This window comes from Melanostigma gelatinosum (genome assembly GCF_949748355.1).
Source record: "Melanostigma gelatinosum genome assembly, chromosome: 22".
Classification (NCBI taxonomy): domain Eukaryota; kingdom Metazoa; phylum Chordata; class Actinopteri; order Perciformes; family Zoarcidae; genus Melanostigma; species Melanostigma gelatinosum.
In genome coordinates, this window is record NC_136655.1 from 12,948,516 (window position 1) to 12,968,610 (window position 20,095).

Sequence of the window (20,095 nt, forward strand, 5' to 3'; positions counted from 1 at the left end):
CGGACTCACTACAGCAGTTAGCACTACTTTGTGTGGCTCATTGTTTTGCAGGTTCATTTAATTGCTTTTATTGTCTCCAATCCTTCTTTATTTCCTGCTGCTGCCATGATACAGCGTACATATGTGATGGAACGCAAGTAGAATCAGCACAATTATCCCAGGAAGTGAAATCAAACACTGCCCAGCTTGAGCTTGAAGTACCCTTAATGTTGTTGATACGTTGCGTTTGGATGGTGGCACGTACAAGCTCAGGAAAGCGGGTAACTCAACGGATCCATTGCAATAGATGCCAATGAAGATAAATCAGAAGTCACCACAACTTCGGGAGCCGAGTGGGCCCGGCTGGGACTGACTCCTGTTGGACCTGATCCTCGCTCTGCTCCGCCTGCCTTCTGGTCAATAGAGGACACGCACACCAATGACACTTTTTAAAGTTTGTGTTGTAAACATCCACAGTAGCAGAGGATAAATCAGACCTTCTTTTCTCACATGCCAGAGAGGCAAATAAACTGAATTAACACAACTGTCAGAGAGTAGAAAGGCATGAATATGATCCCGTCTGTGCTCACAGATACCGGTTATTTAGGGAAGTGAAAGCTCATATGTGCATGAGAACATCAACACTAAATTGTCCCTGCTTGTCAGAGGGTAGGCTTAGTTCTCTTCTTCTTGTGTTCTCTGAGAAGAAATACATTTTCTCTACTTTGGACAATGTTCCGGGTTCATTTCATCCCCCCTGAATGATAACAGGTTTACAGCATCAGAAATAACACCCGGGGGAAATCAGGGCGCTCCGCCGGCCATCGGAGAGAAACTGAATGCGTGCGGGATTATTCCGATCCCCTTCCCGCTGAAATGATGAGCGCCTTGAGTGGGGGATCGCTGCCAATCAAAGCCACGCACATCAAAGCGCCGCGCTCCCATCTAATTGGTCGACAAAGAGAAGAGGGGTATGCCTGATTCTTTTCTTATTTCATTTTTGGTCACGCTCACATCCTGTCCGGCGCCGGCGCTGCCTGTACCAATTACCTGAGGCCGTGTGTTGTCAGTGGGACTCCCAGTGATGAAACATGTGGGTTGGCCTCTACTTGTAATGTTGCTGAGTTGTCATAATTGATCTCCCTGGGTTCACTACTGACGACTCGACAACACTTTTAATGAGGCAGTGGGAGACGGGTTTGAATCACACCTTTAAAATAGCCGTTCCAGTCCAATTACTCCCCCATTTACGACTGTGACATTTTATCTGGGGTCCTGCATGGGCGAGAAATCCCTTTCCAAACGCCTCGCATGACAAGCGGCGGCCGCTTCCTCCTGCGTCCCTTCCTCGCATCGGTGCAGCAGGGCGCTCTCGTTTTAGATGGAGAGCTGAGGCCTCACACTATAAGCAAATCAGAGACGCCTCCGACAATCCATTTGGTTTCTCCAGAGCCGAGTGAATAGACGGACGGAGACTCGACGAGCTTGTGGACGACAGAGGAAAGATGTTCTTGTCGAGACGTGGAGGACAACTTTGACCTGATTTGCTCATCTTTATTCAAAGACTGGAGCGATGGTTTCACTTTTTTTGGACCATTTGTAGAATGATGTAATCGGATGAAAAACACTGCCGCCAGCCAATTTTTCAATTATCTTTGGCGATCATCAGATTTCAGCTGCTTCCTTGTTTTCCTTGTTCTATGAACAGCAGGTCACCTGATGTGATCCCTGTCATTCAAAGCTTTCCAGCTCCCTATATATACTGGAATTAACATGTCAAAGTATCAGTTTCCGAGTCATCCAGAGTAAGACTCAGCAGGTGTCTTCTCTGTCTTCGTGCTGTCATGAGGGACAGCTGAGGCTGGGCTTGGAGACGATATTTCAACGGTAGAGTAGGCCTGCATTCAAAACTACATGTGGGGTTTGACAGATGTAAGCATTTACAAAAACACAAAGCATTACAACAACACTATACTTAGCTGCCATGACACAGTCCGTGCTGCCAAAGCGGTGCTGAATCCCATTATTCTTTTTTTATATAATGGGGGGAGTATGTAATGTACAATGTATGTTCGGGGGGCATGCATAATGCACACACTGCGGAAACGGCTTTCCCCTTTGGGCACATTAAGAATCTATTGAGTTGCGTTATGGGTAATGTAGGATGCAAGATTTTGGAGCTTTATAAATTACTAAAGCAATTACCGCTCGCAATTACACGTGTTGCGTTTAAAAACTCGTGGAAAAATGCCAGCCAATGCTGCTTTCATCGTTTTATTGAAATAAGTTGCTTGGGAGGTTGCTGTAACTAAGATTTCCAGCAGCGTAAATCCCTGAGTGTAGCTTTACTGCTCCATTTGTCATCTTCAGTATGGCTGACCTCTCAACCGGATGATGTCACCTCCTTGGACGGAAATCCTAAAGCAAGTAAAACAGTCAGTGGGTCTCCGGCCAGCGCTGCACTTAGACTAATAACTTCACAGAAGAAAGAAGAGATGCCAGCTGGTTGTTCCTTGTCACGTGACATTCTGTCCGTGCTGCAGCGTTCCAAAAGTGAAACTACTTTCATCTCCGGGCGCTTGTGAATGCTTGCGTGCCGCCTTCCCCGCGTTTGCATCAATGGAGTTGAGGAACGCAAAAGTGGTGTGATGCTGACAGACATTTAAGTTCGAATGAAGTTGGGGTTAGCACAAATTGCATGAAGACAGAAGCAGGTAGTGAGGGCTTCAACCTGTTTGCCAGCCTCATTGGAACGTGCATTTGTTAAAGTATATCTACAGCGATCAACTCCATTGGGACACTTGAGAGGTTGGAGTTAAACCAGCTGTAGATTGAGTTTGAACGTGCTCACCTTTAGCTCCTTCTGTTGGTACGGTCATCTCCCAGACACCGATCACGAGCACCATCACAAGTAGAGCCCCTTTACTTCCGATCTGCGTGTATCGCTCACTCATCCTGGGAAAAAGAAAAGAGAAACCACGAGAAGGTACGTTATTACAGCATTCCTGCCTTTAGAACCGCATTATATGTACAAGTACTGTATTTAACTCGAAGAGGGTGCTGCTCCACTCGGAGCAAAGGCTTTTATACTTCCTCTTGCTTCTCAAAACAAAGTACAGCTGTAAATGTGCCCTCGATCACCCTCTCCGAATCCTCCCTTTCTTCCCCTGCACCTCCTCCCCTCTCGACCTGCAACACGAGGCTCTTACAGCCGGAACACGAACAGAAGGTGAAGACCCTCCGCTGCCCCAGCAGGCTTCAAATAAGCCTGTCGGCGGAGTGGTAGAGAGCGAGCAGCTAATCCAGCCCTCCACAGTGCCCTTTTCCTCTGCACTCCCTCTCCCAAATGAAGTGGCGGAGCCGAGGCCGCACTCGCCATCTGGCATGCGGCGCGTTATCGTTGACAGACAGCGATCAGATTTCAAACGAAGGATGCAGGAGCGGTGCGGTAATTACTGGAAGAGGCGCGGTGTCGTGTGGCGCGAGCGGACAAAGTTACAAGCTGCGTTTACGCCTTATTTACCGCCTCTGATCTGCCTGCCTCATCGACGTATAGATCGGCGAGACCTCGTTGGGACTCTCGGATTATTCGTGGAATTAAGTTTATTTTGGCAAGCCCAGCGTGACCTTTTGCCCAGAATTTCGCAGAGCCACACAGGAGTTAGAATCATTAGTGATGTGTCAACACAGCGCAGACAGGACTCGCATGTCTAAAATTAGAAATATTACAAAAACACAAAGGAAACTATTTCTCAAACTGAATTCATGCAGATATAAAAACACCTTGCAAGCAATGTCATTTTTATCCTGAATCGTGAAGCACTTCAACATGAGCGCTGCGAAAAAAATCACTGATAATCCATGTGACGTTTAATCATAATAATTATTGACCACAATGATGGCTGACATGTGATGAAGTAGCGGTATGGACGCTATACAAGTAGTCACAGCCGTGCGTAATGACAGCTGCTCTGGTGCTGTTGGAGTGCCGGAGTGAGAACAAGTATCCAGATGGAAAACTGATGTTTAAGGGCTTTTCTGCTTCTATTTCTGGCAAACTGTGGGAGTGGAAATGAGGCTCGTGCATGTGCGTCCGGCTCCACATGTGATTGAGATTTACAGAAGAGAATCAGGTGTTTGTGCGGGCTTGTATGCATATGTTCTGTCTCTGTGCGTACACACACTTTTAGTCGTGAAAACTTGGCCAAAGGTGAAGAAAGACATGTTTTTTGCCGGACTGGCTTGTGTCTCTGAATCATTCATTTCACTTGGGGAATTGTTGAAATGTCTCTCTACTAATGTCTCCTCACTTTAAAGAAAATGTCGCCATTTAGGGGCATCCTGGACTAAGCCTGGCCAAGTTAGAGCCTGCAACTTTCCGTTAGCGATGCACCGATCCGACTTGTTTGAGTCAGGATATCGATACCTGGGCTTTGGGTACGACCGACTATTTTTACTTATACGCTTAATGCCTCACTGTGTGGAAGGGACTGGGATCATTACTTTCTGCGAAACAACTGCGTTGTTGATATATCGGCCCCGTAATATAAAAAGAGTTCAAATCAGCTCCAACACAAAATGCTGCTCATACACTTATTATAACACATTATAACACACACGTATACTTTTAGTGTATGTCCAGAATGCTCGCTGGGCATGCTGAAAATATATGATCAAGTCATTGAGCCACTTATCCACCGCAGGAAGGAAAACACACCAAAGAGCTCCACTGATCTTTCTACGCTTTCACGGTGGAATGTTCCATCACCAACATGATGTAAATCTCCACAGAGGCCATGATTGCCAGTTTCAGGACACTTAGCAGGGGACTTCAAAGGCTGCTGGAGAGACACGTGGAGAGAGCCCTCGTAATGGTGAGGTTCATGTATCTGCTCAATTGGGCCTCGACTTGTACACTTAAGTGCTCGTCTTACAGCAGCGGGTGCTAATGTTCACCTCCATGGCGACAGATTTATAGACGCTGGTTAGCCGAAGAATTGGAGGCCGGGTTGAAACGGTGGCCAGTCGATGTTTGCTGTGCAATTCAGTGTGTGTGTGTGTGTGTGTGTGTGTCATTGGTGAGTGCAGGGCAGAGCACTACAGCGTCATTTGTCGGGTGCCGTCTAAGGGTGCAATTCTGTAAATGACATCTCATTGTCCCTGAATGTGCGGTGTTGTCATTGGTGCGGCGGCGCGCCCGGCAGAGCGAGTCGCTGAGGATTTGTTACAGTTTGAGGCCATTTTACATCTCGACCTTGAATCGGAGCGCTTAAGCATCTTTGGAGAAACACTGCAATTTATTTTTCTTATAAGTAAACGTCTGTTTCTCGCTGCTCGCAACGCGACGTGATCCAGCCGGTAAACAGTTCACAGAGGCCCCGGTGGCTCTTTTCCGCTGCACAGGAGGTGATGCATTTTACACTTAGGTTTCTCAAAACTGTTTCAACTCTTTGATTTATATTCTAAAAAAACAAGTCATGCGACAGTTTTCCGATCTGCCATTTCTATTCTTGTGGTTTGGTTGGAGAGCCGTACAGTCAATCATAAAAACCAACGTGGACCACCTAAGAAACTATAAAGCGTCACGAATTCATGTTTTATATAATCAGTGGATCAGATGACTATCGAGCCGCATTAGAGACATTTCTCACAGGAGTTGGCGAGGCCCGGACCAAAGATCAGAGGGAAGTGAATATTGGAATTCCATTCGCCTGGTGGCCAGAAACATGACACCGAATGAATGCCGATGTTGCTCTGTGTCTGCTGGATGTGTAATTAGGTCATTCTAACATTATCTGCATAACGACTTTATACAGTGATAATACATCAGACTCGTAAAAAAAAAAAAAGAAAATCTTTTTTTTTTCAATTAATACCAGTAGTGTGGATATAATGACAAAGTGTGTAAAGCTGTGAGCTCAGACAATGGTACCCCTTTACTTTAATGTAGCCTTTAAAACCAGCAGAGAGAGAACACTTTACCGTATTACAATATCCAAAAATCGGAGACGCTATCTCGTCTCATATCACAATATCGACATAATACATGATGTTAAGTTATTCCTTTAAGCATGACCTGCTGTAGCATCAAGGACTTTACTTTAGCACCCTGGGATTCCATTTGGCCAGAACAATAAAGACACATTTCTTACGGTGATGATTACTTTGGTGAAATATTTATTACAGGTTTCATTTGTTCGTGATACGCGTTTGAAGAGTGGAGTTTTTTATTGCCACTTGGTTTTAACAAGGATTCAGATGCGTGAGTTTTCCTTTTGACGAAAGCAAACTCTGACTCAGAAGCTGTCTGCAGCAGTCGGAAGTTTTAATTGTTCATTTTAGTCTGACAGTCATGTATAATGGAGACCCTTTGTGACAGAAGAGGCCCTGAAGTGAGACGCATAATGTGTGCAGATGATTGCCATAAGCTTGAAACATGATAGCAGACGAAAAAACAAATACCAATAAACTGAAGCCTAAATGAAATGTGTAATTATCTTCTGATTGTCAGACAAAGCCTCTTTGCTGCTGCACTTGAGGACAAGTGAGGAGTAATATTCTTGTTCGCCGGTGCCACCTCGGTAGTTCCCCTGGATTTTGCGTGCTGAAATTCATCCAGAGATTGGACTTTTATCCCTTTGTTATGAGTCGGCTCTGTTGTGCGGGCGGGTAAGCCGGCGGTGTAGATCTTCGGATTTCCTTTCAAAGAGTACAAAGTGAATTTGTTTAAAACTGAATGAAAGCAAGAAATCCCCATCTCTGAAAGGAAACGCTTGATCGTCGTTTCGTCCTGACCTGAATCTTGAGACTTTGCCCAGTATATTCTTTCCTCTTGTACCGACAGTGACAGTGAACAATACATCAAAAAAGTGTTCGGGTTTTGTTCCCTTCTTCTTCTGCTGGCAGCCATATTGGGGTTCTCTCCTCCTCAGCAGCTCATTGGCATGCTGCCGAATGTATTGAAATTGTCCCAGTTACACACTTAAATGTGAAGAATTCATGTATATCAGTGTAAGATTTAAGGGGATATATTGGCATATTATTTTTTATACCATCAACCTGCCAGGGCCTGCAGATGGAAATGATCCTGCATGGCTAAATCTGCCGCATTTACATGATGTTACATGTTCATTGATTTCCCTTGTCCCTTCTTGAATACAATAAACATAAATGTAATATAATATTCATAACTAAGTATAAAATCTCCTGAAACTTGGAATCGTTGTTGTCATCAGTTCAGAATGAGTCCGTCATATCTACAGTAGGGAGCAGGTCTTCTTCACGGAGTCCGCCATGTTGCACCGCCATGTTTCTACGGCAGCCCTGAACGGACAAACCACACACTGGCTCTAGAGGAGCCAATTTCAAATTAGAAAGCTTCACAAATGTCATGTGAAACGTGTATTTTGCCCCTGAGTTATAAAGTAGTAAGTAACACCTCTATTCCAATTCTGTATTTCCCTCTGGGACTAAAGCTTCAACATCACATTTAAGAAATAGGATTTTTTTGTGCAATTGATGGCAATGTTTGGAGTAATTAGTGTGAACATCAGGCTACTTGTCTTACCGCTAAATCAGGGTCGCGGTCCGGTAGCTCACAGTTAGCTCAGGATGTCACGTTACTTTACGTTTCATCAAACTATAACTCGGCTTGTGTAGGTGTAGAGACACAGATGGAGACTTTACTTTAAAACAGTGACCTACATGCTGAAGTAAAGTTACTTACATTGCTGAGCAGTCAATGTACAGCACAGACACACTAGAAGCCAACACTCTGTTTCAGTTGTCAGATAGAATTAACTAATGATCACTTCTGCACTGATTTCCACTGACAGAGTCTTGGCTGGTGGCAGATTCTGATGCCTCTACAAAATTCTGTTGGTATGCGCAGGCAGGTGAGCGCTCAACAAATATTTAGACCGACTACAGTATTCTGTTTGACAAGAGCGGAAGCCAGAACACTGGACCCAACAGACGCAAAAAGATATTTCTACCTTCTATTGTGGAGGTTTCTCTTTGGAACTGAAACACGTTCAGCGTACACCAAACCTCTGCAGTTTGTACACATCAACAGGGAAAGATAAGCATCGTGAGTATCTACTGTCATGCTTTAGAGCCGTGTGAAGAGGAAGGTTGAATACAAAGGCGTGTTTGATTTGGTGAATGCTGAACACTTCAGTGAAATCGAGTGCGGCAAGTAACTCCCGATTCTGACCTCTTTTCTCACTTGTCCCATTTCTGTCACTTATTTTCTTACTTTGATGGGCTCACACAAGCCGGTGATACTTTTCATTAGCGTGTAAAAGACTCCGTCGCCCTTGGCCTATTAATAGTAAATGTTTGCGAAGGAGGAAAGGAAAACTGGGAATTCATCCTTCACCTGCTTCGCGCACGATGTCTTTCAGGCGGCTGGGAACTGAAATGCCGATCATTTCTGCAGCATGCAAAGTCCAGGCATTCATGCACTTTGTGGTGTAAAAGAAAGAATACGAAGTAACGGCTGGAATTTATGCTCCAACCACAACCTCATCTGGAGGACTTTATCAGCCAGAAACACTGCAGGAACATCAGTGAGAATGTCATCTGCTCGGTGTGTGGTGGGTGGAGGTGATGAAGTTCAGCGACCGCTGCAGAGCTCGGTGCATTGTTCCGAATTGTTTCCATGAGAATAATCCTGTTGTTCAACCACAAAAAGGCACAAATCGGAAGTTAAAGGTCCCCTCCAGACACGTTTGATGCAGTGCAGAGTGAACGCACAGTTAGGAAGAGTGACTTCATACTGTGCTCAGGTAGACGTTGCTCCTCTATATCTTTTACATTGCCTGTAGTTGTTTGCTGTTTTGTCAATGCTCTGAATATCGTACAAAGAACATTTTAAGGCGTCTAACACTAATATTTTTCCACAAATATCTTGCCTGTAAAGCAGCTTTGGTAGCCAACCATAATGTGTTTTACTTAGTAATCATTTTTAAAGTGTAAGATTCAATTTTCGGGTTCCCCACAATTGTAGGAAGACGCTCCCTTGACAGGCGTGTGTGTAATCCACAGTATCGCAGAGATGGCAGGGCGGGCGGAGGGAGTGTTGCTAAACCGTAGGAAGAAAGCTGGACTTTTCCTCTCCGGCTCTGCAGCTGGATTGGATACAGGGATTACCCCCTCTTTCCCCTTCCCCTCCGTCTCTATCTCGCTCCTCACTTGGACCGTGACAGAGGCTGTCACCTCGGACGGCTGCGGGGAGCCGATTGCTCCGTCGCAGAGCAAACATCGCTCATTCGCCAAAACACAGCCGTTCCCTTCTGACAGCCGAGGGAGGGAAGCTCTCAACCCCCGTCACGCCGAAACAAGGGAGTTTGCCCGCTCTTTGTCACGCGCCCCGCGCAACAAATCCTGCTCAGTTCACTTCATAAACAGGACAAGACAGCTGTCAGGGCCGTGTTGATGTACGAATTTAGGACTATAAAAGGAGCGCCGCCTTAGCACCTTGTCCCGCTAATCAAATCACGATACAGCAGCCTGCAGCGGCACCGTGATTCCCCGCCGTTGCGATTCCCAATCCAAATTCCGCCATCATGAGAGACTCCTCGGGCCTTCATGCTCGCTTCTGATTTGCTGCTCACATCTGGTTTATTTTTGGATGACTGTTTCTATCAATTCTAGGATGTAATCCATGTCACAAACCAAGGAGCTGGCAGCTCCGTGGAATATCTACGTGCAATAAATGTCTTCGTTTCACTCACTGGTCTCGAACCGATCTCAGTGAGTCTTTCCGAATCCCAAATCCCGAATCCCCAATGTTTTCTCAGAAAGGTTGACTTTAGAGATCTGCTTTGAATGTCAGCGAGCAAATATCATCTGATTTCATCTGGTTCTGATCAAAACTGACAGCTTCTTTTATTTATTTTTTTACCGCTCAGCTGCGGGGGCGATTGGAGCCCCGGCGAGGAAGGGCCTTGATTTCAAACTTGACCGAAGAAGAAGCCGAGGCAGAGCAAATATCGGCGCTGTTACCCAACACTGAGTGCCCTTTCAGAGAGTTAACCACCAAAGCGACCTTCCGTAACGACACGTCGAGATGCTATCTGAGAGGCCACGCTCACCGAAACCGCAACAGCCAAATGGTCTGTCAAGAAGAGTTGAGCCCACAGAGCTGCCTCGAAAACATGCATACACGATCAGGGGAAGGTCAGGATATAAAAAGCATAAAGCATATACTCAGAAATCAATAGTTAAAGTGTAATCGAAAGATAAAGTGTATGATCATTATATAACAAAATGTTTAATCAATATGTAACGAATGTTTAATACATAGAGTGATTTAACAAATGTAAACCTGATAATAAGTGTTTAAGTGTATCTGAGTATAGTGCAGTCTGAGTGTAGAAAGTACGGAGAAAGAGGAAGTAAGCAGGGTGTTGGCTTCAAGGGATGGGGAAATAATGATGGTTGAGAAGAAAAGACACAAGGCACAATAATGATGAAGGATGAGATCAATAATCATTTTATAAGCAAATGTGTACTAACCAAACCGATTTAACAAATGTAAAAACTGATTAACAAATGTTCTGTGTGACCGGAGCTGCGATGTAAGAAAAGTGCTTGTCAGGATGACTTGCAGAAATTAGGAGAAGACTGTTGCAAGAGATGAGTCAGAGGCAGGAAGCCTGGACTTATATGGACATGTTCGAACCCAACATCCTTTCCAGAGGGTGGGGGGGATGAGAGCATGTATTGAGCAGGAGGGGGGCTAACAGCCCAAATGATGAATAAAAGAAGTGGTTTGCTGGCTGCAAGCTGGGATTTCAACACGCGTGCTGTCCAAATGCACCAGATGAGAAGATACTGAAGCCTGCAGCTGATGTATTGAGGGCTTCGTCTCTGTTCACGGAAAAGAGACCTCTGTTCGTGGACAAGAAGATTTAAAGACGGAGGTTTTCCTCTCCCCACTGCTCGACTCTTAAACATCTGGACAACAGAGAAGATGCAGCAGCCCGAGAAAGACTTTGTACTGAGTTTTGTGGACTGTTGGACGAACTCCGTTGCAGAGCAGGAGGACCGAGGGTCCGGCCGGACCTTCGCTCCTAACAACTCCAAAAGAACTTTTTCATCGCACCATTGAAAATCCAGCTCCAACCGAGCCGTCTCGGCAACTAAAACTAATGAGTATAATCGAAGAAGATAATTAAATTGACTAATCATGTGTAGTGACATTTTATGTGAGCTGTAGCTGTAACCCCTGCAAACTAACTAAATATAACCTGCAATAAATATCTAATCTGCATTTAAAGTGAAATCCTCAAGTGCATTAATTTGCCGAAGTAGTAAAGAGTTCCTCGTGACAGTAAAAAGTTAAAGCTATTGTATGTCTAACAACTGAGTTCTGAAAGGTTATCCTAGAGACCGAATCCACTTAACAACCCCTTACGGTTTTAGCAAGAAGTAATCCTAGCCGTTAAAACCTAACCTGGCATTTACCAAGAGCACGGATCCATAAGAGGGAAGCTGCCATAACCGACGCGACTGGTAGGAGCGCCCGGGGTCAGGGTGGCCCCTCGACCGAGTGCACTCAGACCGGAGGAAGCAGGGTAGACGTCGGGAGTAACGGCAGTTAGAAGAGCCAGGCGAGTTCCCTCGCAAGAACACCAGCTCGACAATCTTTTAATAGAGAGCTGAGTCAGTAAGTAGCCCCGTATCGGGCCAGAAGTACCCAGGATCTAACATGTGGCGCCCATAACGTGGGGCTCGACGGAAAAGGAGTACGTTGAGTCCAAAAGAAGAACCCCGGCAGCCAAGAGAGGCTGTCGTTCGTGTACGAAAAGACCTGAGGTGAGGCGTTGGGGTAGAAAGTAAAGCTGCCCAAGCCACGAAGAAGTCCGATGGCGAGACATCCACGCATCGAAGCTGTGTGTGGTATTTACAAGCCAGCACAGGAGAAGCCGCAGGCGACGGGGAGCATCGACCAGACTCGCCCGACCTGTAGAGGGGCCAGAGCCTGATCCCATCCCTTCCTCAACGCGCGACGAGAGGCTTTGGGAGGAAGGCGACTCGAGACAACAAAGACAAAGACAAAGTCCAAGATGCAAGTGCAGCAGAACGGACCAGATGTTCCAGGGACCGGCCGGCAGACGGAGGCGACCCAGCGGGACGAGCCAGCGGCCCAGATGAAGGAATCGCCACCGGACGGCAGAGAGGACCCGATGGCGACGAAGGCAGCCCGCAGACGACGACGACTCAGCAGGACGTGCCAGCGACATCGACCCAGGACCCGGCAGCAGACGGCAGCGCGGACCAGGAGGAGGACGGCGCTGGAGCTCGAAGTGGTGCACCAGAGGGCCCACACGCGAGAAGAAATTCACTGGCAAGGAAACGAAGAAGTGGATCGTTTCGTCCAGATGACACAAATTGTCTTTGTTGGGATCGAGAAGTGGGAAGAATTGCCCAAAGGAAGGGTAGTCCCAGAAGAGAGCGTGGAGGAGGTGGTGCAGGCAGTGCATGGCGCACTAGGATATGCAGGCACCGTTCCAACGCAAAGGGAACTGGAAAAGCAGCGACTCTGGATTCCTGAAAAAGAAGTCCGCAGAATCCTAAAAAAACTGTGAGTTGTGTGGTCGATACAACGCAGGAAGGAGAGGACAAAGGGAGGGGAGGACTCACCATTAAGAAAAGAGGAATCCAAGGAGTAGGGCAGCTGAAGCCAGTTCTGCATTAGGAGAAAACCAGGAACTCAAGAATGGCCACCAACATACAAGATTTACCACCCTACGTCAGAGTGGCCAATGTCAAAGGGGTGGTTAACATGAGAAGGAGTACTACGGGGCTCTGGGCAGGAAGAGCCCTGAGGAAGTTGGGTTGTGCAAGAAGTGATTTCTCTCCGGAGAAAAAAGAAGTGTTGCAATGGAGAGAAATTAAGAATGACTGTGTGGTCTGCCTGCTGCCGACCACCCTAGCCGTTGCATGGCAGGGACCCGGAGACCAGAAACCACTCCGGGTCACAGGAAAAAGAAAAGAGTTTAACCGCATGCGCCATAAACCGGTGAAGGTTATGGATGCATGCATATGCGGTACATGCCGTGTGGAGAAGTTAACAAGGTTAACCTTCATCACCGAGTGGTGATCGACAGCTGGGAGCAGGCATCAGGACCGTCTTCACCAGAGGACGACGTGCTCGTCATCACTGCCCTGGCCGACGAAAGCTTCCTGTGAGATTCCTACTAGCTAAGGCGAGGCAGCCTGTGACCTCAAGAAGGGGATGTCAAGAAGAGTTGAGCCCACAGAGCTGCCTCGAAAACATGCATACACGATCAGGGGAAGGTCAGGATATAAAAAGCATAAAGCATATACTCAGAAATCAATAGTTAAAGTGTAATCGAAAGATAAAGTGTATGATCATTATATAACAAAATGTTTAATCAATATGTAACGAATGTTTAATACATAGAGTGATTTAACAAATGTAAACCTGATAATAAGTGTTTAAGTGTATCTGAGTATAGTGCAGTCTGAGTGTAGAAAGTACGGAGAAAGAGGAAGTAAGCAGGGTGTTGGCTTCAAGGGATGGGGAAATAATGATGGTTGAGAAGAAAAGACACAAGGCACAATAATGATGAAGGATGAGATCAATAATCATTTTATAAGCAAATGTGTACTAACCAAACCGATTTAACAAATGTAAAAACTGATTAACAAATGTTCTGTGTGACCGGAGCTGCGATGTAAGAAAAGTGCTTGTCAGGATGACTTGCAGAAATTAGGAGAAGACTGTTGCAAGAGATGAGTCAGAGGCAGGAAGCCTGGACTTATATGGACATGTTCGAACCCAACATCCTTTCCAGAGGGTGGGGGGGATGAGAGCATGTATTGAGCAGGAGGGGGGCTAACAGCCCAAATGATGAATAAAAGAAGTGGTTTGCTGGCTGCAAGCTGGGATTTCAACACGCGTGCTGTCCAAATGCACCAGATGAGAAGATACTGAAGCCTGCAGCTGATGTATTGAGGGCTTCGTCTCTGTTCACGGAAAAGAGACCTCTGTTCGTGGACAAGAAGATTTAAAGACGGAGGTTTTCCTCTCCCCACTGCTCGACTCTTAAACATCTGGACAACAGAGAAGATGCAGCAGCCCGAGAAAGACTTTGTACTGAGTTTTGTGGACTGTTGGACGAACTCCGTTGCAGAGCAGGAGGACCGAGGGTCCGGCCGGACCTTCGCTCCTAACAACTCCAAAAGAACTTTTTCATCGCACCATTGAAAATCCAGCTCCAACCGAGCCGTCTCGGCAACTAAAACTAATGAGTATAATCGAAGAAGATAATTAAATTGACTAATCATGTGTAGTGACATTTTATGTGAGCTGTAGCTGTAACCCCTGCAAACTAACTAAATATAACCTGCAATAAATATCTAATCTGCATTTAAAGTGAAATCCTCAAGTGCATTAATTTGCCGAAGTAGTAAAGAGTTCCTCGTGACAGTAAAAAGTTAAAGCTATTGTATGTCTAACAACTGAGTTCTGAAAGGTTATCCTAGAGACCGAATCCACTTAACAACCCCTTACGGTTTTAGCAAGAAGTAATCCTAGCCGTTAAAACCTAACCTGGCATTTACCAAGAGCACGGATCCATAAGAGGGAAGCTGCCATAACCGACGCGACTGGTAGGAGCGCCCGGGGTCAGGGTGGCCCCTCGACCGAGTGCACTCAGACCGGAGGAAGCAGGGTAGACGTCGGGAGTAACGGCAGTTAGAAGAGCCAGGCGAGTTCCCTCGCAAGAACACCAGCTCGACAATCTTTTAATAGAGAGCTGAGTCAGTAAGTAGCCCCGTATCGGGCCAGAAGTACCCAGGATCTAACAGGTCTCAACCTTACTTTTCCTTTGATCAAAGTGTCGATGCATCACCGTCTCCTGATCCAGTGTGCTATTTCAGTCCGGCCCCCACCTTCCAATATTCCCCGGCACCGTCAGCACGCAGCAGCATTCAGTGTACCTCTCCGAAACCTTTTTATAGTCGAGGTCTCATAACTCAACAGCCTACTGTTTGCCTCCCTGTAATTGCTCTCTTAGCTGAGGCTTCATGAATTATCAATGAGGCCAGTCTAAACATTTTAGTAAAAATAAGCACGTTTGTGTCTCGTTAGAAAGCAGAAAAACTGGAGAAATGTACTTTTTACTGCACTACATTTTGACAGCTATAGTTACCAATTACATTTCAGATAAAATATGATATAAAAAAAGTCCAAATAAGCTCCATCATAACCAAGTACAACAGTAAAATACTGCTCATACAACATCAGCTCAATATGATAAATATTAGTGCAGCACTCAGAGGACAGTTTTCAGCTTTTTGATACTTTGAGTTTTCTTAATAATATTCAGCACTTAAGTACTTAGTTCAGTAATAGAGTAGTTTGAAATTTTGGAAAATATACAAATTTACTTTCTTATCCAATGTGTTGGATGAAAACATCATCCACATCCAAACGCTACACAGCTACAGCCCGTTAGCTTAGCATATCACAACAGGGAGAAACGGCTAGCCTGCCTCTGTCACCGACTGTCATCACCATGTGAGCCTCTTACACTCTGGGTTTTGGGATATTACTTGTACTTTTTTCTACAATGCGGCATTGATACTTCTACTCTGAATACAAAAGATAATTTAATAATAAACGATACAACTGATGAATGAATAAACATCAGTTGTGAGTAGTATTGTCCCATGATTGTCCCCAGAAACGGTCCATAAGAGTATCAGGACAAAAACCAACTGTCATACTTTTAGTACTTGTATTTGGTGATAAGAATTTTATACCAAAGTCAAATTTTTTACAACTTTTCTTATGCTGGAGTATTTGTAGATTGTGGTTTTGATACGTTCATTAACGTAAAGGATCTGACTAAGTGTCATGAACTCTTATACTCTACATACCCTAATGATATACGAACTTTGTTAAAAAGAAATTCAAATCATTATGTCCCATGATGATCTAAATGAGTTTCAGAGGCTTGATTTCCACCTCAAACTTGTCGTCTTCCCCGTCAAATTATTCACAACAAAAAGTTCAGTTGTTGGCCATAAGCTTCAGTACGAACGTGAAAGTCAAAACAAGTCCAATTTCATAATCCCAAACAGTTTCATGAAGGACATGAAGTCAAACTATCAGAACGCCATCAAGGTCCAAAGTAGGTCGCATCACCAAGTGGCCTTCTTGTCAGCTCTGTGAAACGAATATATATTCGTGTCACATTGTGGTCTCAGAGCGTCCTCGCGGAGTCCGTCCCGTAACTGGAAGGACGCGGGTCTGATGCCCGCGACAGCCCGGTGTCCTTGTGCGAGAGTCCCTCCGTCGCTGTGCATCGCTGTAGATGACTGCGGGACAACATGGAGGAGAATAAAGAAATGATGGATGAAAAATGATGTTTATACATGACAGCCAGTCAGGTGCGTGGGAGTCAGCAGGAAGTCCGATGTGATTTCAGCCTCGTGGGTCTCTGTGTCACGCCGTTGCAGTTTCTCATGTGTTGTTTGATTCAATTAAATTGGCTGCGGTGCTTTTCGTCTTTTTCCCGTCTCACTCAACACCTCAAAGGAAAAATGATGATTAAAACCTTTGTGGCAGTACCTGGAGTTGTGAAAAGCCAGAGCTGATTGAAAGGCTTTCTGATTTTTACATGCATCAGAATATGAAATGCCATTCTTCTGTTGTCCCAGTTTGACAACAGGAGAGGAATTACATTCTGTATCACAGAGCAGATAGGAGGACTGTGGTTTTCACATTAAACAGTGCGTTTAGTTGCTTTATATAAGGTGTTATCTGCTATTTAAATATTTATTATTTTGTTTTACATTATGGTTTAACCCCCACCCCCCACCCCACCCCATTTAGCATTCATGAGCACTATGTAAGCGGTTTACAACTGACGTTAAGTAACGTAGCTGTGAGCACATACACATTGATGTTTGCAGCATTTTTCAATAATTATAACATCTCCGTCGAATACATATTTCATATTGTCGCAGCTGTGTTTTCCGATATTGTCATTCATTATGTGTTGACACGACATCGTGCACTTCTCCCACTGGAGGAGTTTGTAGTTGACAAATCAGCTTACAGCTGCATCATAAAGCATGTGTTACCCTTTATTTATTCATTCAACACATTAAGCCATTCAGTGGTATTTACAGGGATTGACCCACAAACACAATATTATGTGTAAACCTTTCATACGATAGCATTGAACAATAATAACCTCAACATCCTTTTGTATGCATTAGTTTACAGTACCGGTGACAAAAGTGAGGCCAAATAGAAAAACACAAGGTTCCCTGCCTTTACCTGCTGTCTGCCTACTGAAAAAAAAAGAATAATAGAATACATACGTGAAAATACATACCTCAGACGCACACGGTAATGTCACAACCACACACACACACACACACACGTGTCTAATGTAGAAAATAGATTTTTAATGTTCGCTCGACTCTAAAACAATATCCTCGACTTTGCTGATTATGTCTCTGTGGCAAGAGTTCTGCCCCTGCCCGAAGAGAACATGTACTGTTGCCAGAACAAATGATGAGATCAGTCGCGTTTAGGGGCCACACAACGTGCCCGAAGTCATTTCCGTACGCGTAAACAGCCCAAACACAATCAAAGTGCAGCTAAATCCTGCCGGCAGCGTGGAGGGACTGATCACTGCTTCTGTACCGTAATCTGCTATTCATTACCAATTCACAGCGGGGTGGACTTCTCTTTAAAAAAACAAAATGAAGAAGAAAAGCTATTTAAGAAATCACATGGGAGAATAGGAATACATTACACTCCGAGGGAGCCCGCCATGTATCATCATTATCAAACAAACAGCCAGAGCCTGAGTCTGGTGCCTGTACGTGTCAAAGCGTGATGCTCTCTGGATGCTTTCTCTCCCTCGGCCCCTTCTTGCCTTTCATCCCTGACACCTTAGAGCACACAGAGGAGCGTTTGGCAAGTTTTCTTTGCTCTGTGAAATAATCATGGCTGCATTATGAGTAACATAAGGTGTTTTGTTTTTGTTGTATAAACTGGTATGACAAAATCCTTGCTGTGTTTTTACAGAGAGTGGATTTTATATTCAGGTTCAACATGGAGCTGAAAGAACGTGGAAGCGAAAATAAACAGCAACAGAAGAGGAGTGTCAATCAAAACATTGTGATATTCGTGTGTGAAACATCTGTCGAGGCTGCAGCCGCCGCGCTCTTAAAGCTAAACGGGAGGATAAAGCGATCAGATATAAACTAGGTGAGAATGTGTGTCTGTGATGAAGACAGCAGAACACTAATAAGTGATGTGGAAAGCAGTGGTTGTGCGTTCTCAAGTTGTCTCGCCATGTTTAAGAGCAATTTTCCCGATTAATTCCCGATTAATCCCGAGCAATTTAGATTTTGTTCTTTGCAGCTCTGTCTTCACTCGTCACTAAAGGCGTTCTCCTGTGACAGGCTCAGCCGGCTCAGCCTCGGCACACTTCCTTCTGTCTGTGAGATCGGAAACCCAGAAATCACCACCTCGGATTAGTCGCAGCTAATAAGCGCTGGGGGGCATGAATAGCGTTGAATCTCGCACGCTTTGATGAGAAGAAAAGGCGAGGAGTGAGGTGTCGAGGAGCGGGGGAAATCTATTTTTAGGCATCTAATGGAACTTTTCAACGCCGCACCGACGACAGCAGAGAAGTTGACAGCCGATTATGAAACTGTCTTAATTAGCTCCCGAGCGCCAGTATGTCTGTTAGCCAATGATGCCTCCCACCCAGCTTTTATGTCGAAGGGCCAAGAAAATGTGGATTCATTTTGGACTTAGTGTTGGCGCCAATGTGCGCGTGACTTTTTATGTGGAGACTCCATGAGCAAAGTGGCACAAGTTCCATCTTCACCAATGGCGACAACAGTTGTAGCAAAATGTGTGATCTAAAAAACGTCAACTGTGAAGACCAAGGGCTTCTCTCTCTCTCTCTCGCTCTCTCTCTCTCTCTCTCTCTCTCTCTCTCTCTCATTTAGCCCTGATGTTTAACACCATTGACGTGGAGCCATGGAGGCCAATTTATGCACCCGCAGAGGAAGAAAACAGACCAGCAGCAAGACTGGGTTAAGGGTCTGGGTCAGTTGGGGAAATCTCTCACCGTCACTGTCTTCCTCTCCTTCCGTGTAAAACCTTTGTTGTACCTTTAAGTACCCCCAATAGTGACGTCAAGGTGTACTGACAGTCTGGAGTACAGATCTACATCACTGCAGCGTCAAGTTGAGGGAAAAAAATGACAGCATTGAATTTGCACTTATTTTTCATCGTTTTGGCCATCATTCCTGTCAGTGATACCGGGTTAACTGCTGGGATCTAGAGACAGAAATGATGCCAGAACTATGAAAATAATGTTCGATTCACTGTGTTTCCCTCAAAGTGCAAATTCAATGCTGTCATTTTTTTCCCTCAACTTGACGCTGCAGTGATGTAGATCTGTACTCCAGACTGTCAGTACACCGTGACGTCACTATTGGGGGTACTTAAAGGTACAACAAAGCTCTTCTTACCACAGAAAACAGTTAGAGGTGAAACAGACCGCAAACAGTCAGCCAGAGAGGGCAATGAAACCGTGATTTAGTTCCATTATAACCAAGACTGAGTTGAAGCGAAGTGACGGCCAATAAAATGCTCTTGGAATTGTGTTAGATAAAAGTGTGTGTGAGGACAAACAACAAACTGAGAGGGAGGGCAGCCGTGCCAGCTTATCATAACTGATCCTCACACACACACAAGTATTCACATTCCGAACGTGTTTGTATTACTACGCTAGCTGATGGCGAGCGCTGCCGACCTGAGCAATAAATCAGCAGCGCCTCGTGTCCCGTTATCTCCCGCTCTTTTGCGTTCGACCTCTCTCGCGTGTCGGAGCGGAAGCATGGCGGCTCCTCTCTGCCGAGGGCTGGCGGGACGAAGAGGCCAGAGGAAAGGGGGGGGGGGGGGGTCAATTTAATTACTCAAGGCGATTGAGCAGAGCGCACAGGCTTTAAAATGAAATTGCACCTGTTCTTTTTTTTCATTTTTGTGGTTACACTCCCCTCTCCGCTGTTTTACATCACAGAACAACGAGGCTCAAGT

At 45.3% G+C, this 20,095-nt stretch overlaps 1 protein-coding gene across 1 annotated transcript in view; it reads right to left on the bottom strand.

Annotated features, from left to right (window-relative positions):
- The window catches only part of LOC306795737 (chemokine-like protein TAFA-2), a 52,566-nt gene that overhangs the window by 15,047 nt on the left and 17,424 nt on the right, over positions 1-20,095 (bottom strand). The window contains exon 2 of the mRNA XM_079294339.1: positions 2,831-2,934. Coding sequence (XP_079150465.1) covers positions 2,831-2,933 — 103 coding nt within the window. The 5' untranslated portion in view covers position 2,934. The remainder of the gene's footprint in view (positions 1-2,830; positions 2,935-20,095) is intronic.